This window comes from Typopeltis vanoorti, chromosome 16 (genome assembly GCF_054136105.1).
Source record: "Typopeltis vanoorti isolate ZY-2024b chromosome 16, IOZ_Tvanoo_1.0, whole genome shotgun sequence".
In the NCBI taxonomy this organism is placed as follows: domain Eukaryota; kingdom Metazoa; phylum Arthropoda; class Arachnida; order Uropygi; family Thelyphonidae; genus Typopeltis; species Typopeltis vanoorti.
The window spans coordinates 73,850,927-73,873,972 of record NC_143564.1 but is presented as its reverse complement, the minus strand read 5'-3'; the positions used below and the strand labels follow the sequence as shown (position 1 = coordinate 73,873,972).

The 23,046-nt window shown below is 35.0% G+C and overlaps 1 protein-coding gene across 1 annotated transcript in view; it reads left to right on the top strand.

Annotated features, from left to right (window-relative positions):
• LOC150098132 (E3 ubiquitin-protein ligase arih1-like) overlaps nucleotides 1-23,046 on the top strand; it is a 214,068-nt gene that overhangs the window by 69,178 nt on the left and 121,844 nt on the right. The window contains exon 7 of the mRNA XM_090406578.1: nucleotides 7,893-7,959. Within this exon, the coding sequence (XP_090262704.1) occupies nucleotides 7,893-7,959 (67 nt within the window). The remainder of the gene's footprint in view (nucleotides 1-7,892; nucleotides 7,960-23,046) is intronic.

The following is a 23,046-nucleotide window of genomic DNA, read 5'->3' as shown; positions in this document are numbered from 1 at the left end:
AATCCTCCAAACTATCCAAATCATCTTGCAAAATTTTGACATCCTGTGCACTCACTATTGCTCTACCCAACTTTGCATCATCAGCAAACAAGTGAACACTTCCTCTCATTTCCTTTCCTATATCGTTAATGAACAAATTGAAAAGTAGTGGTCCAAGAACAGAACCCTGTGGCACACATCACTAGTCTGAATAAACCACTCTCTGATATCTCTCCTTCAACCACCCTCCTATCCATCTCACCAACCCTATATCCATCCCCATATGCTGCAGTTTACTGATTAGAATTCCATGTGGTGTCCTGACAAACCTTATCAAGGTTCAGTAGAATCACTATAAACCCATTACACTTATCCGGTCAGCTATCACTGTGTTATAAAACGTGAGCAAGTTACTGAGGCATGATCTACCCTTCACAAAACCATGTTGTCTCTCATACAGTCTCCCATTTTCATCTATCCAATCCTGTATTTTTCTCTTGACTAATTTCTCCAAGACCTTGACAACAATTCCTGATATGCTAATTGGTTGGTAATTTGCAACAGCAGTCTTGGAACCTCCTTTATGCTATTTTCCCCTCTTTCCACTCCCCCGGAATTAACCCATACCGAGACTCAGATTAAACAAAATGGTCAAGGGCACTGACAGTTCTTTAACCGCTTCACGTACGACACGAGCTGGTATACCATTCAATCCCACGGATGTATTGACATTGATATTTTGTAATAGACTACTCACCTCCACTTCATTCACCACAGTTCCCGTATAATCTATTGGTTCATTCATTTGTGCAATGTCACCACCTGGATGATATATTCTTGCAAAGTGCTCGCTCAGTAATTCAACTATATCAACTGATTTGGTTACCTCCCTACCATTGGCATTCTTTAAAATCATTCTGCCATATACATTTTTTCTTTTACTTGCAACATATCGAAAAAAAACTGTTTGAGATTCTCTTTAGCCTGCATGGCTAATGTTCTTTCATAATCCATTTTTGCTTTTCTTACCACACTTGTTACCCTTCTGGCCTGCGGTTTATACCGTTCATATGCCTGCCGGTCACCTTTCTCCTTAAATTTCCTCCATAGTTGTTTCTTTTTTTGCAGCTCAAGCTTAATGGTGTTATTCATCCATTTAACCCCTACTTGATTTATTATTCGAACTCTAGGTATACAGTCAGCCATTGCCTCATGCAAACACTTCCTAACATGCACTATCAACATCTAGCAACCCTTGCAGTTTTACATGCCATGGCACTGAACCAGTCAAACGCCTAAGCTTGTCATATTTACCAGCTCGATAATTCCACATGTACCCTGTCTTAATTGTAAATTCCACACCTTTAGCCACCTCCCATGTCAAGCCCCTATGATCACTCTCACTAACTGGTGGCAGCATGGGGAAAATACTAGAGGTCAAGCACTCTCTGACCTCTAGTATTTTCCATTACATGCTGTCTCAGATAGTTATCCCTTAATAACTGCATAAAATCCAATTCTTTCCTCCCATGTGTCCTCTCCTCCTTCCAATCAATATTACTATAGTTGAAATCTCCCATAATAATTATCCTCCTTCCACTCATTTCTTCTATTTGCTTATGCATACTATCTCCATCATCTATTCCATCACCTGGTCTATACTCAACTATATATTTTGTTCTGCTAGTCTCAATCTAACACCAAATAGCCTCAAATGCTCTTTTCTCTATCCTGCAGTTCCACTTCTATTCTCCTTGGCTGCAGCTCATCAGCTATCATCAATAATATTCCTCCCCCCATTTTATTCGCCATGTCACTCCTGAACACCCCATACCCCTCCCATTCAATCCCACTAGCTATATCATCTTCTGTCAACCATGTTTCACTAATGTCAATACCCTGTGGCCTGGAAGTGCCAACCAAGGCCAAAAATTCTTCCTTTTTGTTCCTAATACTTCTGGCATTAGTATACATTAATTGCAGAAGCCCATTTGTCCCATCCCTATTTTGATGCTTTATACTAACTATCCCATTCTGATTCGTAGTCTTTCGTACTCGCTTGGGCATATTACACACATTCATACACTCAACTGTCTCCCTAAAGTCTACATATCTACTCTCCCCCACCTTAATAACTCTATTTTCCCTGATTCTGCATATCCACTTTCACTACATTCGACAACACCTTTTCAAGTCTTCATTCAAATGTAAACCATCCCTCTTATATAAATCCTTTTGCCCATCGAGCTCACTTCACATATCCACAAATTCTACACCACTCCTCCTACATAATCCGTGCATAAAGTCGTTAATTTTAGCCCTCCTTCTATACTCTTCACTGTCATACCACTGCAACAGACTCACCATCCTAACTCTTTCACTTTTCTCTTTTGCTACCTCAAGCAATTCCTTCACATCCTCACTCATAGCCATTTCATCTCCTTTCAAATCATTTGTACCTGCTACCACTATCAATTCTTTCACACTTTGCTTTTGCATTCTAATTGACTCTCTTATATCCTTAACGCTTGATTTTGTTAAACTCTCAACTAACACACTTCTTACTAAGGAATCTCCATACAACACTCGCTCTTTCATTTTGTTTACACTCGCTATCATACTCTTATTTTTTCTATCATACTTTTGCCGATTTTCAGTCGCTATGCTTGGTAAACATTTTTGCAAATGCTCCAGCTGCCGATTTGCCCTGTGTATCGCTCCGCATAACCAAGCTATCTCCCTCATTGCATCAGTCTTATCATTTTTATTCTCCGATAATTCATTCATTTGTTCTGTATGTTTACCTTCATTCTCACTTTCAACACCACTCTCACAGCTATCTGGTACTACCTTACAAGTATCACTATTTTCTAGATTCTCACTTTCAACAATGATAATTTCACTCTCACAACCTGAAACACTCTTTAAATCCTCACATTCTTTACACTACACATTCACTCCACTATTGTTGTTTAACCAGACTCCAACTGCTCTCCTCAATGCATGCATTTCGCAAACAGTACACTGAATCAAATCCTTTAAATTAAAATTTTTAGACAAAGATGGCGACCTGGATGCCATTTTTGTTGTAGTCCTCTTTATGGGGGCCATGTGGACGATAATTGTATCTATACACCCAAAAATCACCCAGACACGCTAAAATATGAAACGTAAACAATACTATGTAAATACTAGGCAAATTCACCAATTATTACTCAAAATGACACTTATCTTCCCTATACTTACATATGGAAGGCATATATTTGTCACACGAATCCTTCCTCTCTAAGAACAACTATAAATAGGACTGTAGAAAAACAGGATCCTAAATCTAAAATAACTTCAATACTAAAAAAAAACAGGACATCACTGTTAAAGAAAAAATCTGTAAGAAAGAATGTTTATTCATGTTGTAATTTAAAAATAATTTTTTAAATCAACAATAACAATTGTAATAATAGAAATAGGACATCACTGTTACTGGAAGGAAAACTATCTGTAAGCAAGAATGTTTATTCGTGTTATCATAAAATAAATCTAGCTGGGTGTTTTTTTCTCACTAGAGATCATGCCAGTGAGTAGCATGTGATCAAATCATTGTTTCTCTAGCTTTCATTTTGAATGTAACGCAGCTTGTCTTGTATATTTATGTATGCACCAGATGATGATCTTGATATGAAGATATCGAAACGTCAGAAAGATCATAATAAAGAGTTATTTTAACACGGTTGCAGAATCCATAATTTCAAAATAATCAATGATTTGTAGTTTCAGTGAATTGTGATTTTTCGATGGATTGTTGGTTTTTTTGACAAATTGCGTTTTTAATTAATATCCTTTTGATAAATTGCTTTTTCTACTGTTTTTGATTAATTGTTTTTTTCAGTAAGTTGTTGTTCAATAAATTCTTTCAATAAATTGTTTTTGATGAATTTTCTGGATACCGCTGTTAACTGCCAACCCAATCAGTGCTATATTTTTACATAAATTATCTAGGTGAATTCGTGAGACAGTCTGAATGTTGGGCAATCAACACAACATTATTTGCAAAGCAGAAATTGCTTATGTGGGTTTATCCTGCTAAATCTTATCTCTTTTGCACCATAAAAAAAATATGGTGCCAAAGAATCGCCCTGAAAAATTCTGGTGAAAATAGGAGTGCTCTCAGTCATCTCTCCATTAACCACTACTCTTGCATTATAAGTATGATGTAGTTCTGCTATTGCTTGGATTATTTTCAAGTGTATGCCATAATAATGAGAAGTTGAATTAAAAATCTATCAAGTTTAAGATTTCTCAGAGAGCAGATGTGTTCAGCAGTGCTTCCACTTTTCAAGAAGCCTGCTTGATTTTTGAGCAGAAGCGGTGTTACAATATGAATCAGTTTGGTTTAAAAACATCCTTTTGTAGATTTTATCATAATAGAAAGTAGTGTGATTCCGTTCTAATTTGCTGGGTTGTTTAAATTGCATTTTTTGGGTGGTTGAAAACATCTGATCCTATTTGTGCATTAAAATATCCACCTATTATGTGGAAATCGTGAGTTGTCTGAGAATTGATTGTATAAAGCACTCTTGGAATTGTCATCTGAAGTGTCACTGGGTATGTAGGTACAAATTACTGTTGCTTTTGGGTTTGAGTTTCACATTATGATCGTTATTCTTTCAGAGACTTTGGAGACAGATGACATGCAGCTATATTTCCTTTTGTTGACTAGGATTCTGATTTCTCCATTACAAGATTTGTCTGCTGGTATATGGATGAAAGTCATTTTTTTGCAGTTTGATGTGACTGCATTTCATTCAAATTCTCTTCTACATGCATTCTTGGATGCAAACTACATTAAAGTTTGCTGACTCTACTCCAGTGCAAAGGTCATGAAATTTTCTACATTTCAAAATGGTATAAACATGTGTGAGTACAATAATGAATTTTTCCAGAGTTGGTGTTTTGAATGCCTTCCTCTTCTTGCTTTAGCTTGCAAGTTTCTTTGAAGGCTGTCACCAGCCTTCAAAGAAACTTGCAAGTATCTTTGAAGGCTGGTATATTTATAACCTGATATAAATAATCCAAAATGTTAGTATAGTTATCAGAATTAGGAGAATGGGCAGCAAATAAAGTAATAAATAAAAAAATAAAGGAGGGAGGCAAGGAAATTTTGAGCCTAAGGAGGTCATATAAAGAGGATTCCATGTCTGCAGCATGGGATATCAGATATGACTAGAACAGATGGTCTCTTCTTACTGAAGGCAGTATGCATGAATAATGTAATGTAGAAAGTTGAGGTGAATTGTGGTCTCAGGCATCTAAACCTGAATAACAGATCAGGTTTAGATGCCTGAGTGGTGATGCATAGCAATGATGTTTATATTAAAACCTCAGATGGTAAAGTCATTTCGGAATGTTTTTTGCAGTATATTTTTGTTAATTTTTGCTTGGTGGGGGACATTCATAGTGACATACAGCTTGAGAGGAAAATGGTAATCTAGTATCAAAATTTCAAAAAAGCGAAGCAGGTAGATAGCTTGTAAAATAATAGCTTGGTTAGGTTGCTATGCTAGACTAAATCAGATGCCTTGGAAATATCAAAATACAAAATTATTAAACAGAATGGGCAAGGAAAGATTAGCAAAACAAGTCTTCTCTGCCAAGTTAGCAGGAAAACGACCCAGAGGAAGACCAAGAATTAGCTGGATTGATATGGTACAAAGTGCCTTAGACGATAGAAATATAAGATCTGGTAATGTTGGAGTCTTGACAAGTAACAGACTGATTTGGAGGAAAATTGTAGATAGGAAGTTGGTAATGATGTAAATTTTTTCATGTAGTACTATCATATCCTGTACACCCCTTGAGGGTACATGGCAGGAATTTGATGATGATGATGGAAATATCAAGACTTTCCACAGCCTCTCTAAATCTTTCTATGGCTTGTCAGTAAGGTTTCCTAGGAGATATAATAAACCAACCTACTTTCAGGATGTTGTGCATTACTGAATGATGCATTATTGTCTGATGTTTATGATATATTTCAAAAGTTAAACGTACATTTCTTGATTGACATTTGGATTTTTTCCAGACTAACTAGGTCCTGATAAACAGGAAGTACAATAAAATATTCCCTGTGGACATAACCACCATCAAAAATCAGTCAGGAAATAGAATTCTAGTATATTATTCTGAATATTGATAACTTCTGATTATTAAGGGAACACCAGAAATAGAAGATTATTATTATTATTCAGGCCTCCATGGATTCAAGAGACTCATCATGGGAGGTCCTTCTTAGGAAGCACAAAATCTATCATACCACTCCTTGAACTCATGAACCGTTCTTACTTTCATCACTCTCAGGCAATGCATTACACGCAAAGAAACCACTCCTTATCCTCTTGCTCACGGTTTCCTTTCATAACTTCCATGGATGGCCTCTTATCATTGCTCCTTCCTACTGTTCCACCAAGCGAAAGAACTTCCCAATGTTCACCCTCTAACTGCCTCTCAACAGTTTAAAAGTCTCGATCACATCACCTTTCCTTCTTCTATCCACCAAACTCTGCAGTCCACATTCCCTCAGCCGATCCTCATAACTGATATTGTACAGTCCTAAAACCATCTTTGTTATTTGCCTCTGTACCCTTTCTACAGTTAATTTATCCCCTTCAAATCCTGAGGACCAAATTTGAGAACAATAGTCCAAGTGTGGTCTGATCAGGGTCTTATACAACGGTACAATAACTCTTTTATTTCTACAGGTCAGCGTCCTTCTCAGTATTGCAGCAATGCTCGGGGTTACGTTCACCACCTTTGCAATATGCACCCTGAATTTCAGTTTTCTATCAGTCACACCCCCCTTGTCTCCCATCTATGGATCCCAAACCTCAAGACCTTACATTTTTTTGCATTAAACTGATACCCCCATTCATTTGTCCATTTTATTCAAATCCTCTTGCAGGGCTGCCACATCTGCACTATTATTGATAACCCTTCCCAGCTTCACATCATTCGCAAACAACTGAATATCTCCTTGCAATCCATTGACAATGTCATTGATATAAAGGTTAAACAATATAGGGCCCAGTACTGAGCCCTATGGGACCCCACTTGTAACCTTCTGCTTCCTTGATATTGCCCCACTATACACAACTCTCTGATACCTGTCAGACAGCCAATCTTGAATCCAGTACTAACCTGACATTTAAACCCATTACTGCAACTTAAATATCAGCTTATCATGTGGCACCCTGTCAAATACCTTTGCAAAATCCAAAAAAATGGCAGTGTTTGCCTTTCCCTCATCAACTGCTCTTGTCACTTTATTATAAAAGGCAATCATATTACTAAAGCAAGAGCACCCCTTAATAAATTCATGTTGATTCTCACAGATAACATTGCCCTCATCTGCCCAATGCTGTATATAGTCCTTCACTAATTTTTCCAAGACCTTAACAACTACTGATAACACACAAACTGGCCGAAGATGTTTGCAGATAATATATATATTGTTTGATTTTTGTAATAATTATTAAGTTACGCTTTTCATGATTTTTTGTATATGAGGTATAGATGATATCAATGTAGTAGTAATTTTTTTTTAATTTATTCATGTTATTAACATTTTAATTTAAAAAAAAAGAGTCCACGAAAGACTAGCAACATATATATTATTCATTGTATCTGTAAGTTTATTATTATGTTTTCAAAAAAATATTTTTATAATTGGTTACTAAGTAGGTAATAAATTATTTGTGTTCTAAAGATTAAAAATAAAAGCATTTTCTTTTTTGTTTAAAGCAGACCATTTGATATAGTACTGTAAAATGTAAATTTTACATGAGAATCTAATCATAATAGAAAAAAAACTTATAATAAAATTAATTAAATTCAAGATATTCACATTCTCTCCTATATAGGAATCTTGTTCAAGATCCAATGGTTAAATTAAAATACCAGCATCTTATAACCAATAGTTTTGTTGAAGTAAGTACAAAAAGCCAAGTTGTTTTAACTCCCTTAATATATATCAGTATAAATTAATCGTAATTAACCTTAATGCAGTTGATCATATTTGTTAAGTTTGTCTATATATATATTTCTAATATTCTCCTTATAAATTATATATTGAGTTTAATCATTTATCCAAGTGTAAGCAAACAAAGTTTGTGCCTGAAAGTATCTTCAGGAATGGGGCAACTTGTGGCAAAGGTGGACTGACTTCACATCACTTGCCTTAGTATCCCATAATGCAAAGCACATTTCCTTACAGACATGTATAATGCAATGCATTATGGGAAGGGTCACTACTCAGATGCTTTCGACCTTTATTGAGGTCTCTTCAGTGGGAGCCAGACCCAGAAGTGATACCAAGGTTGAAGCAATGCAGAAGTAATATTTCCATATATGAGTTGCCAAAAAATTATTATTATTCTTAAATTACCTTATATTTGTCATGTTGTACCATCATTTTTTATTTGATGGTACAACATGACAAATATAAGGTAATTTAAGAATAATAATAATTTTTTTGGCAACTCATATAATTTCACATGGAGAGAAGAGGCTAGGAATAAGAAAAGTCTCATTGACTATGTTATTGTTGATAGTGATGTTTTCTCCCTGGTGCAGGACACCAGAGTGTACAGAGGATTTGAAATTGGAGGTGATCACTATTTAGTCTTGAGCAGGATAAAATTAAATTTCATATTGAAAAGAATAACATGTAAGAAAGTTTTAAAGCGAATAAAAGTTGAGCAGCTCTCAGATATGAACTGTAGACTAAAATACAGAAATATTATTGAAAAGAAAATGAAAGAGTTTGAGAACAGGAATCAAACCTTGGAGATTCAGTGGCAAACTCTGAAGGAAACATTGATTGATTCTGCCAGAGAGGCATGTGGTGAGGTTGTGTGCAAGGATAAAAAAATCAGAACTCCCTGGTGGACACAGGAAGTTAAAGAGGCAGTGAAGGAAAAGAAGAAAGCATATCAAAAGTTCCTGGCAAATAAGTCAGCTTTTACTCTTACAGAATACAGAGACAAATGTAAGAAAGCTAAACAGTGTGTAAAACTAGCTAAACAAAAGTCATGGGAGGACTTTGGCAAGAATATAGAAAATAAATATCAAGAAGGTGGCAAAATATTCTGGAGGTTGTTGAAGAAGCTTAGGAATGGAGGAAAGAGTGCTGTAAAAGGAATTAGAGATGATAAAGGTGAAATGAAAACAGGAGAAAAAGATATCCTTGAAGTATGGAGTAATTACTTTGAAAAACTGCTAAATGAAACAAGCAGTGATGACAGCACAGTGATAAAAAACACTGACCAGGCATGCAGTCAGGAATACATATCCATACTTGAAGTAGAAAAAGCCATCAAAGGCTTGAAATGTGGAAAGGCAGCAGGAGTAGATGATATTCGACCAGAAATGCTGAAGTATGGTGGTATAAGAGTCTTACAGTGGCTGCACTGCATAGTTCAGAAAGCCTGGACAGAGGGACGAATTCCCGATGATTGGAGTAAAGCTCTCATAGTACCCATATATAAAAAGGGAAATAAAACTGAATGTGAGAATTACAGAGGTATTTCCCTACTGAGTGTTCCTGGCAAGATCTATGCAAGTATACTTGAGAAACGGTTGAGAAGAATTGTGGAAGAAAAGCTTGGTGAAGAACAAGCTGGATTCAGGCCAAATAGAGGCTGTCAGGATCAGATCTTCACTTTACGACAAATAGTCGAGAAAGCATGGGAATATAACAAAGATCTGTATTTAAGTTTTGTTGATTTGGAAAAGGCATATGACAAGGTACCAAGAGAGAAGCTATTCAATACGCTGCAGTTATATGGTGTCAATGGAGCACTATATCAAGCAATACTTAGTCTTTATTTGAGTTGTGAGTCAGCAGTTAGAATTGAAGGAAGTACAGGAAGATGGTTTAATGTTAAATCTGGTGTGAGACAAGGATGTACATTATCCCCTCTGTTATTCATTATCTATATGGATCACATTATGAAGGAATGTGGTATTAAACCTGATATCAAAATTGGAGATGTTAATGTCAGCTCTTTGCTTTATGCGGATGATGTTATACTTCTAAATAAATCCGCTACAAGTCTGCAAGATTCTCTGACTAAATTGAATAACTGTTGTAATAGATATGGTATGAAGGTCAGCAATAAAAAGACAAAGACAATGAAAATAGGCAGAATCATTGAAAATGTCAATTGTGTTGTGAATGGAGAACCTGTGGAACAAGTAAAACATTTCAGCTACTTAGGCACAATTTTTACTGAAGATGGTAAACTAAATATAGAAATAGACAACAGAATCAGCAAAGCTGGTATCGTGGGAAGTCAATTGAATAAATTCATATGGAATAAGAAAGAAATTAGTCGGAACACTAAATTAGCTGTATACAAGACTGTGTTCAAACCAATTTTAACTTATGGATCTGAGAGCTGGGTCAGAAGTAAAACACTTGACCAAAGACTAGAGACCGCAGATATGAGAGTCCTGAGAAAGATTAGAGGCGTGAACAGATGGCATCAATGGCAATATCATATTAAAAATGAGGATATTAGGAAAGAACTTGACATTGTCAGCATCCAGGAATGTGTTAGCAGAGCTAATCTCAGATGGTATGGTCACTTAAATAGAATGGGAGAGGAAAGATTAGCAAAACAAGTGTTCTCTGCCAGGTTGGCAGGAAAACGACCCAGAGGAAGACCAAGATATAGGTGGATTGATACGGTACAAAGTGCCTTAGACGATAGAAATATAAGATCTGATAATGTTGGAGTCTTGACAAGTAACAGACTGATTTGGAGGAAAATTGTAGATAGGAAGTTAGTAATGATGTAATTTTTTCATATAGTACTGTCATATCCTGTACACCCCTTGAGGATACATGGCAGGAATTTGATGATGATGATGATGATGATGATGAATTACCTTATAGTTAAGGTAATAAAAATAAAATAAACATCTTAGAGTAGAGAAAAAAACCAGAATTTATAAAGCAGTAATCAGGCCTATTATGACATATAATTCAGAAACAAGACCAGACACTAGGAAAACAAGACAAGTGTTAAACACAGGCGAAATAAATATATTAAGAAAAATAGTAAATAAAACCAGATTAGATAAAATAAGAAATACAGATATAAGAAAACAATGTGAAATACATGCAATAAACAATTGGGTAACAACCTAAAGAATAAAAAGGATTGGACACGTGGAAAGAAGAAGTGAAGATAGAATAATAAAACAAGTCTATAGTTGGAAACCAAAGAATAAGAAAAGAACAGGAAGACCTAGAAAAAGATTAAAAGGTACTATTAAAGAAGATGAGGTCTTGATCACAGTAGATACTACATCTAATGCATGAAGAAGAAAGGTTAAATTACTCTGGATTAGATAAAGATGTTGGAAGTTTTTTTTCACTTCATTAAACTATAAATTATATATTTAGTTTAATCATTTATCCAAGTGTAAGCAAACAAAGTTTACGCTTGAAATATCTTCGGGACTGTGGCAACTCGTGGCAAAGGTGGGCTGACCTCGCATTCCTTGCCTTAGTATCCCATAATGCAAAGCACATGTCCTTACCGACTTGTATAATGCAATGCATTATGGGAAGGGTCACTACTCAGACTGGTTTCGACATTTATTGAGGTCTCTTCAGTGGGAGCCAGACCCAGACTGCATTGCTTCAACCTTGGTGATACCAAGGTTGAAGCAATGCAGAAGTAATATTTCCATATACAAGTTGCCAGAAAATTATTATTAAATTACCTTATTATTAAGGTAATAAAAATAAAATAAACGTCTTAGAGTAGAGACAAAAACCAGAATTTATAAAGCAGTAATCAGGCCTATTATGACATATAATGCAGAAACAAGACCAGACACTAGGAAAACAAGACAAGTGTTAAACACAGATGAAATTAATATAGTAAGAAAAATAGTAAATTAAACTAAATTAGATAAAATAAAAAATATAGATATAAGAAAACAATGTGAAATACAAGCAATAAACAATTGGATAGCAACCTAAAGAATAAAAAGGATTGAACACGTGGAAAGAAGAAGTGAAGATAGAATAATAAAAACAAGTCTATTGTTGGAAAGCAAAGAATAAGAGAAGAACAGGAAGACCTAGAAAAAGATTAAAAAATACTATTAAAGAAGATGAGATCTTGATCGCAGCAGATACTACATCCAATGCATGAAGAAGAAAAGGTTAAACACTCTGGATTAGATAAAGATGTTGGAAGTTTTTTCACTTCATTAGACTATAAATTATACATTTAGTTTAATCATTTATCCAAGTGTAAGCAAACAAAGTTTGCTCCTGAAGTATCTTCGGTACTGGGGCAACTCGGGACAAAGGTGGACTGACTTCACATCCATTGCCTTAGTATCCCATAATGCAAAGTACATCTCCTTGCAGACATGTATAATATTATGCATTATGGGAAGGGTCACTACCCAGACTGGTTTCGACCTTTATTAGGTCTTTTTAGTGGGAGCCAGACCCAGAGGTGATACTAAGGTTGAAGCAATGCAGAAGTCATTTTTCCATATATGAGTTGCCAAAAGTTGTCACACCTTATTATTAAATTACTTTGGATTAGAGAAAGATGTTAGAAGTTTTTTTCACTTCATTAGACTATAAATTATATATTTAGTTTAATCCTTTATCCAAGTGTAAGCAAACAAAGTTTGTGCCTGAAGTATCTTCAGGACTGGGGCAACTCATGGCAAAGGCGGACTGACTTTACATCGCTTGCCTTAGTATCCCATAATGCAAAGCACATTTCCTTGCAAACATGTATAATGCTATGCATTATGGGAAGGGTCACTACCCAGACTGGTTTTGACCTTTATTGAGGTCTCTTCAGTGGGAGCAAACTTTGTTGCTGACACTTGGATAAAGGTTTAACTAAATATATAATTTGTAGTCGAACCAAGTGAAAAAACTTCTAACATCTTTCTTTTAATGCAGAGTAATTTAATAATAAGGTTGACACCTTTTCTCAACTCATATATGGAAATATGACTTCTGCATTGTTTGAACCTTGGTATCACCTCTGAATCCTGCTCCCCCTGAAGTGCTTTTGTGCTGAAGTGGTCATGGCAATGCAGTAGCCAGTGAAGTTTTAACTGAGGCTCAGCTATTGCTGTTTCCAGGTTTGGCTCTCACGGATGTGCTTTGCACAGAAGGGATGGTCCTTCCCTGAGATTTGACCGGCTCTGCTTGGGGATAAGGTTTTAACTGTCTCTGAGTGGGGGCCACCGCTGAGTTAATGGCTCTGTTTGGTGGTGGTGGGGGAGCCAATACCGAGTTAATGATCACTCAGGTCGCTCATTGTTGGGTGATCTAGCTGATTGCACGAGTTTTTTGAGAGGTAACCCTGCACATAATACAGGGAAGCCGATCTGGGTAGTGATCCTTCCCATAATGCATAGCATTATACATGTCTGCAAGGAGATGTGCTTTGCATTATGCTCCCGTCCTGAAGGTACTTCAGGTGCAAACTTTGTTTGCTTACACTTGGATAAAGGATTAAACTAAACATATAATTTATAGTCTAACCAAGAAAAAACTTCAGTTTTTCATTATTTTTCAATCTGATTATGACACAAAAGCTAAAATTCCATGGTTCTTATCCTGTATATATTTTACTAGTTTTTGTTCCTTTTTTGGTCATTAATTTTTATTCATAATCTTTCAAAATCTATTGTTTATTTGATTCATCATCTTCCTTGTTTACTGGTTTTATTTATGTTTCATTTTTGGTTATCAAATATACATTTAAGTTCACAAATTGAGCTTCATTCTCAGTACTTTTCTCTTACCACATGTTTTGACTTAATCAAGTTTTAACTGAATATCGTTTCATTTCTACTTTCTAAAAATATACAACTAGGCATGTCTTTTTAATATAAATTATAAATTTTATATTAGCCATCTGGTTTGAAAAGTGGGGGTTGCTCCATTGCCAGTAAATTTGCTATTTTTTGTTAGTATAAAAACATGTAGTACAAGTACTATTCTGTTAGAGGATGCTATAAAATACACTGAAGTGTAACCTTGGCAGCTCCTCAAACCATAACTGGCTGAGATTGCATTGTTATTTCGTATGGACTTTTATGATGACCCCATGCATGATAGGTCACAGGACCTATAACATGGCAGTGCCATGTATGGGTAAGTCTTTGTGGGAAAAAAGTAATCTCTTGATGTGTTTCTTAAAGAGTATGGGGGGATTATTCCAAAGAATAGACATGGATGGAATGAACAAGGAAGATGAGAAGTTTGTTGGTAGGTTAGGTGTTAGCTAGTGGCTGCTCTAATTCTTACATGGTTAGAAGCAAGTAGAAAAAATAGTGGTAGCCAATTCAGAGGAGCAGTGCCTGCAAAAGTATCTATAGAAAAGTTACAGTGCAAAAACAGAGCACCTGTGGGAAAGTGACAGAAGGAAGTCTGTAAGGGAAGGATCCCCTAGTAAGCAGAGCTCTCTCTTCTATATATCATCAAGAATTCTTAGTTAAAATTTGGATGCTCCATCCCAAATGTGTGAAAAAATTCTAAGGTTGGTTAGATCTGAGACTTATAAAGTGTTAGGAGTTAAGAGGAAGAAAATTAATGTAATGAGTGAAAAAGAACACCACTCCTTTTGGAGGCTGAAGGCCATGTATGTAATATGTTTGCCAAGTTAAACTGGATATGATAGTCAGACCAAGAAGGGAAAACTGATCATGAAAGAAAATTGGAACATTATCAAAAGTAAGTAGAAGTGAAGTAAAATCTTTCTTGCAGGTAATAAGTCAGGCTTGAGTTTTTATGGCATTGAAATTTACCATCTTCATCCCATTTGAGAATGTTGAGGAGATCTGTGTTTAAATCAAAGGTTATGGAAGATCTTGAGGCTTCTATCATTTGAGTAATACAGACTTTCTCAAACGAAGAATGCTGCCATTGGCAAAACTGTGAACAGAATTCGAAGCAGAGAGAGAGAGGTCATTGATGTAAAGGAGGAAGAGAATGTGTGAGAGTACAGAACCCTGGGGTTCTTGAGCATTGATAGAAAAATCTGATGAAAGGATGCCATCCATCCACCTGATGCAATGAATGACCAAGGAGGAAGCTGGCAATCCAATTGCAGAATACAGGATGGAGACCATCATGTTGGAGGTTTAATGGAATATTTACAGCACTAAGAAAGGATTAAAAACTAATTTTAATGCTTCCAATATTTCGTCTGTCACTGAGACATCTTCAGGGATTACAAATGTGTTTCAATAAGGAAATACCATGAGTAGGCATATTTAAATAAATTATAATACTGGAAGTAACTCACGTAATATATTATTTATTAGTATAATTTTCACCCAAGTATCAAACGCATCTTCAGTACAAAGTTAATAGAACAATAACTGACAATTCAAAAAGGTGCCACCGAAGTAGCTAATGTAAGATAACTAAAGAAGTCATTAAATTTCCTAACTTATTTAAAAAAAAAAACTTACATAAAATAAAAAATAAATAAATAATTAATTAAATAATATATATACACACACACACACAATTTAAAAAAGTTAGGAAAGATTAGCTGATTTAAAAAGTACCATCTCTCACAAAAAAGGAGATAGACGTAGACCATCGGATCAGTTTAAGTTAGCAGAATGAAGTAAAGTTTCACATGCATGTTTCTTTATAAAGCTGTTTGATGAGGAACCAACTCTGTTTATTGTTGATGGCATGCTCTGCAAGTCCAGACTGATCAGGTTCAAGGTATTGAATATAACAAGTCTTATATTCAAGGTATTGAATATAAGATTTGTGTTCTTCTAGCCGAATAAAATCAGATCTTCCTGATTGTCCGCAATCGGATAACCCACAGGAGCAAGGAATCTGGTAGACACCTGGTTAGTTAAGATGTGGAAGCTTGTCCTTTGGAGAAGTGAGAAAGGTGGAGATTTTTCTGATGGGGCAAAAGGCAACAAAAATATTTAATGCTTTTAAAACTTTTCCCATGCATTCACTAATGCCTTGCACATAAGGGATAGGAATATGAGTTATTTCTTTTGTATTTGAAGAGGTAGAGATACCAGAACTGCTCAAAGCTCTTTTGATGAAAGAATTCTTATAACCATTAGATAAAAAAAAAGTGGAAATAATATGTTGCAATTCTTTCTGTAACATTTGAAGAACATATGGAGTGGACCCAATGAACTTGTGTTTTAATAGTTCCAGCCTTTTGAATGGGATGGTGATGAGATTCAACATGGATATAATTGTCTGTATGAGTTTTCTTCCTAAAAACTGAGAAATGTGGTTACCATCTTGTTGGTGAAGAATTAAAAGATCTAAAAACGCTAACTGCTTATTTACTTCTTCCTCTAGGGTGAATTAGATCATTGGATGAAGTGCATTTAATTTAAAGAGAAACTGTTGTAATTCATAAGGAGCCATTCCAGATAGCAAAAATGTCATCTACTTATCAACCAGTGAATAGGTCTAGATGAAATGTTGTTGAAAATATGTTGTTCAAAGTGCTCCATAAAGAAGTTGGCAATAACAGGAGAAATAGGATTGCCAATTGCTTTACCTTTGATTTGTTGATATAACTTGTTTTAAAGGAAAAATAACCAAAATGTATTACGAAATCAAATATTTGAATCAAATGTCTGAAGGAAATTCTTGTTGTAGTAATTCATTGCTGTCAGATAAAGGAACATTAGTAAATAATGAAACATCTAAACTGATACAAATGTTTCCCAGCTTACTCTGTGTCTCTTTCTGGTTTATCTTTTGAAAATTGAAAATGAAAAGGCCAGCTTTTCATTTTCAATTATTGTTTTTATTTCATCATCCCATATATGTAATTTTTTATTTTTATGGTATTTTTTGTGTGTCCTTAGACTTTCATATGCTGCTGATTAATAATTTCTTTTACATTATTCCATTCTTTTTCAATGTCTTCATTTTCTTGTATTTTTTCTAAATAGTTATTAATCTTCTGGTATTATAAATTTCTTATACTTAAATCATTTAGTACTCTTACTTTGCAATTAGATTTTGTTTCGCTTGTTTGTTTATTTATTTATTTATTTATTTATTTATTTTTTGTAACAATTTGTAACCTCTCCTGATGTTAACATCTAGGAAGAGATTTTCTGCTTTTTCTTTTGCTATAAAGTGGTCTATATTATTGATTTTTGTCCTCTTGCACACTATGTTTATGTATATTTTTTATTTTTGTAGAATGTATTCATTATTTTAAAATTATTACACAGGGTATCTGAATTGTACCACCCTAGTTCCATACACTACTTAAGTATATGGACCATGGTGTTGAAATTGTACAAATGAGAAGGAACACTCACCAAGTTTTTGTAAAAAAAAAATCATTACACTTCCACATGTGCTCCTTTAGTAGCATGCACAATGTCAAGTCGATAGTCTATCTCTGACTAGGTTTGTTGAAGCATGTCAGGAGTGATGGAGGACACTGCAGCAGAAATGCAATGTTTCAGGTTCTCTAGGCTGTCCACTTTACTTGCGAAGACTGTGTCCTTCACATACCCCCCTCCCCACAAGGGAAAAAAAATCAAGTGGGGGTAAGATCCAGTGATCATGGTCGCCAGGGAATCGGTCCACTGCTGAGGAGGCAAGACCTTGTCAAGAGTTGCATGGACCTTCAAATTCCAGTGTGGCAGCACACCATCCTGTTGAAAGAGAATGTGCAGTTACAAATCTCTGAGTTGTGGAAAGATGAAATTTTTCAGCATCTTGAGGTAAATCATTCCATTGATATTTTTTTCCACATAAAAAATAAAGGAAAGAAGAGTAGAAGACAAGTCTGCAATATATGCCAAGTGTATATTGTAAGAAGTAAGATCAGGTCTAGCTTGGGTATCTCAGGTTTGCCATGCCTGTACTCACCAATATGAGCCCCCCTGAGACGTGTTAGTTATAGGAATATTTTTATTGGCTGTTAAGGACAATGCCAGCAATTTCTTCAACATTAAGGTTTCTTTTTGCAAGAGGCTTAGTGTTTTCATCCAGTTTGTCAACTACTAGTAATGGAAGCAGTACCATACTTAAAGATTGCCATCACTCTGTCTATAAATTTGGAGCATCCTCAGTGACAGAACAATTGCCATTTGCTATAATGAGCAAGTTCTCCTAACCAAGTTTGAAACAGTATTATTATTATTACTATTATTGTAATAGTAATATAGTAGTAGTTAAATTATAAGTTGTCAAAGTTTGAAGCAAATTGCAGTTAATCAACAACAAAGAAAGTTGCCATCTTAACAGTCATACCAGGATCACCAAAACTAAAAGGATTACGAAGTGCCGTAAATGCCAGGAAGACCTAACAGTAGAAGAAAATCACATAACATGTAGTTTCTCTGTTTGGGATTATTGGAAGCTAGATGGCAATTCAAATCAAATGTAAAGGATGATGAGCAGAAGTGTGTCTACTGTAAGGAGAAACAAAGTAACACAGCCTTCATTAGCAGTGAGCAAACAACAAAAATGCCATCTACAACAGCAGGTGGTAAACATCCAAGACAGTGAATCCATTACTTGAAAGTAGATTACAAAACTAGACTGCATGATCACATTCATTCAAGAATTATTTGAAAAACAGACCGCACACATTATAAAAAAAAAATTAACAAATGCAAAGAGTTTATCAAGTTTAATAATAATTATGTAGAAGAAAGTACTGCCGACCACCAGAGAAATTAAAAACAGCGTAAAACTAACTGAAAAACAGCATAATTTAATTAAGGAGACAGAACTTCTAAATCAACAATAGCATAAAAATGATCTCCTCATAGATAATCTTCTAGAAATTCCATCAGCTGAACTTTTAAGAAACGCAGTAGTTGAATGAAGCCAGAAAATGGGCACCAGCATTACACCAAAAGGCATCCAGTCTGTTCTTGGATTACCTCAAAAAGGAAAGGAGAAGAGTTGCTCTGACCACATCCCACTGTATGGCAAGTAATGAACAGCCCTACAAAACGCAACCTCGTGAACATAAGTCAGCAAGATCACAAAAAAAAAAAAAAAAAAACTAGCCAAAGATCTGGACACAGCCCATGATCACATCCCAGTCTACCTGGCTGAATACTTAACACATTTTACCAGAAACTATTCTGCTGCACAAAAAAAAAAAAAAAAAAAAAGTTCCTATGGGTAAGACACAGCCAAGTATTCCTTAAAAGGACACAAGATGAAGCCAATTCAAATAAAATACTTAGAAGATCTGAATAGGCTGCCACATCAAAAGGAACACTAATGTGTTTTATAGACAGGAATAACAATTTAAACTGAAATAAATTGATTTTTTAATAGACCAGAATTTATAAACATACAATGCCAACAAGTTTTGCCGACGGAGCTGCTCGGCTTCTTCAGGGCTTATAACAGTAAGAGAAAACTCAAAGTGGCTAGTACGGAGAAAACCCTGAAAGGAAAAAGTTATAAGCCCTGAAGAAGCTGAACAGCTCCTTCGGCAAAACTTGTTGGGATTGTATGTTTATAAATTCTGGTCTATTAAAAAATCAATTTATTTCAGTTTAAATTATTTAATTAAGGGACCAAAAATATAGTTTAAAAATGAGAAGGAAACAACATACTAATTCACATGAATGCAGACTAATCACTCCAGAATACGATAGTGACCATATTATAAACTTGATAACTGAGTGGAAACAACAGACTGACTAAAGAAAAGGGCTGTCCATATTCTCCATATCAACATCAGAAGCATTCAAAAATACTGGCTTTTTCTCTGCAAACTTATCTGAAGGATAATAACAGAAAATGGAGTAATAGATATATATATACACATTAATATACAAAGAAAAGATGCACTATGGAAACAAGAGCTCTCCTAACTATACAATACTACAAGCTGAATATAAAAGAAAATGGAATAATTTACAACAAATTAAAATTGCAAAAAGAAACTGACAGAAGCAAACTAACTACAGCTTAAAGTGACAAAGGCAACCTGGCATCTGACCAGCAAGATGTTAGATAATACACTTAAAGCCATCATTTGTATGGGATCAGTGCATAATAGAAAGGTTACAGTAACCTTTGGAATACTACAAAGAGCTGTTCTTTCTTCAGTTCTCTTTGACATATATAATCATATGCCATTAACCAAATTCCCTTAAACAGTAATATCTTCCAATACACAGATGGCATGACCATAGTGTCCATTCATAATGATGTAAACACAGCCCATGCAACATGATATTAATCTGGTCACCAACTGACTAACTGAAAATTATGAAAAAAGAAAGCTAATGATATTCAAAAACCCACAGAAGCTAAGTATCTCACTATCCGACATCCATGCCTCTATTCACAGAGCACCAATCCTATTAAAACCACAACCTGACTCATGCAAGTGAAAACAATATCATACCACGGACTTCACTTCAATGCTAATCTAAACTGGAATAGCCATATAAATTATTTGCAAAACAAACTGGATAATAGCAAGTGGACTAGGCCTATTAAAAGCCATTGCTCCCACATACATAAAAATACTAATAAGACATGATGTGAAAACATCTTAAGATATGCAATTGCAACATACGCATTCAGTGCAGACTACAAACTTGACAGATTACAATTCTTGCAATATAAAATGTAAAACTTATACTCTGGACATAGAGATTTTACACTTGTATGGGCTGCAATGACAAAACGCAAAATATAGAAGGTGCATTTATGCCACTACACAGTCATGATAAAACACTACTTCCGTTCTAAGACCACAGTCAACAAATTACATCATATATATAATAACCACTGTAAAAGAAAGAGATTTTTTAATTATTTTTTAGAGATGTTTATATAGGTGATCTCTGTTCAACAATTATTTTTTTATTTCTGAGTGTACCTATATATTTATTGCACAAGGGTTCACTCTGATTGGTGCAATGACTTCTTTTTTACTATTTCTTTCAGAATCCAAAAAAAATCGCTGACTCAAGACGAAAATACAAAATAAACACATTTAATAAAACAAAAACAATATATATACACTCCAAACAAATTTACATTACTGTAACTAACTATAATTAATTTGATCCATGGCCTTTTAAAAATAAACTTATACTTAAGACTAGACCAAAAACTTTGTTTGCACAATGACAAAATGTTCATAGCCAGGTTCTTTCTCTGTCAAGGCCCTTTTCCAAAGATATATGACTTAATTCTTCATTTTCACAGGATCCTTTCTCATCACTCATGTAGCACACATTAATTCTTCCTGACTCAATTCTGTCTCCTTTTTAGTAGAAATAATAGTTAGATCCGGCATCCTTAAGATAGTTGAAACTTCCCAATTAGCGTTTCCATGAACATTCTTTTAGAACGTAAATAGCAATTTCTTCTTTAAACCAAACATATTTGGTCGTTTTATTGGCAGACCTGGTAGGCTATAATGTAAACATCAAGTCAATTTCTTATCAAATAGCCAGAATACTAAGAGCCTACAACATCAGAGTGGTCTTCAAACCAATCACGAGCATCAGACAATTTTTAGGATCCCCAAAAGATAAGGTGCCTTTCTACAAATATCCAGGAGTATATTACATTCCTTGCTACTGTGGTCTTGCCTACTTCAGACAAACTTTACGGAGTTTAGAAATTAGACAAAAAGAACATGTTGGTGATGTAAATCACAACAGAAGTATCTCTACCAGCTTAGCACATCATTTCTGTATGTCTAACCACACTATAGAGTGGCAAAACAGCTCCATGCCATATCTGGATGACGACTACAGACACAGTTTGTTCAAGGAAGCCACAATGGTGTTAATAACCAGAGGAAACCTCAACAGAAATCAGGGTGCAATCCTAAACAATTCGTGGAAAAACCTGATCCTCTCTCTAAATCAATTTGAACTACAGCTAGCCAGTAATCACATTACACGTTTACAACAAACATGCATGCATGATAATGAATAAGAACAATAAGTCCTCTCTCTCTCACACGAACGTGTAACCTTAGCTACTAGTTGGTTAACAACGTTTTTTATGTTCCTTTCAATTTGCATTTACTAGTTTTTATGTCTTTCCATAAACGCCTTGAAAAAGCCAGACAGTTTGCGGGCGAAACTCATAGGCTATAATGTAAGTTTGTTTGTAAATTGATCACTATTAAATAAGTTTGTATTTTAGCAATTTCTTCTTTTATTCAGTAATGCTTATTGACAGTCTTAACTCTTCCACTTTAAAAAATTCACAGTTCCACGATTCCTTTTTGGGATCTACTATAAATCTGCCAATTAGATTTTCTCGAATATTTCTTTTAAAACGATCTATAGCAATATTTTCTTTTATTTATCAATACTTATTCCACATTGAAACTTCATAGTTCCACGATCCTTTTTCGGAATATACTATTAATTTTCCTCCAAACTGTCAGATAAAAAAAACTTAAGTTCCATCATCATCATCATCATCAAATTCCTGACATGTACCCTCAAGTGGTGTACAGGATATGATAGTACTACATGAAAAATTTACGTCATTACTAACTTCCTATCTGCAATTTTCCTCCAAATCAGTCTGTTACTTGTGAAGAACTCCAACATTATCAGATCTTATATTTCTATCGTCTAAGGCGCTTTGTACCGTATCAATCCACCTATATCTTGGTCTTCCTCTAGGTCATTTTCCTGCCAACCTGGCAGAGAACACTTGTTTTGCTAATCTTTCCTCGCCCATTCTGTTTAAGTGACCATACCACTTGAGATTAGCTCTGCTAACGCATTCCTGGATACTAACAATGTCAAGTTCTTTCCTAATATCCTCGTTTTTAATATGATATTGCCATTGATGCCATCTGTTACCTATAATCTTTCTCAGGACTCTCATATCTGCGGTGTCTAGTCTTTGGTCAAGTGTTTTACTTCTGACCCAGCTCTCAGATCCATAAGTTAAAACTGGTTCGAACACTGTATTGTATACAGCTAATTTAGTGTTACGACTAATTTCTCTCTTATTCCATATGAATTTAT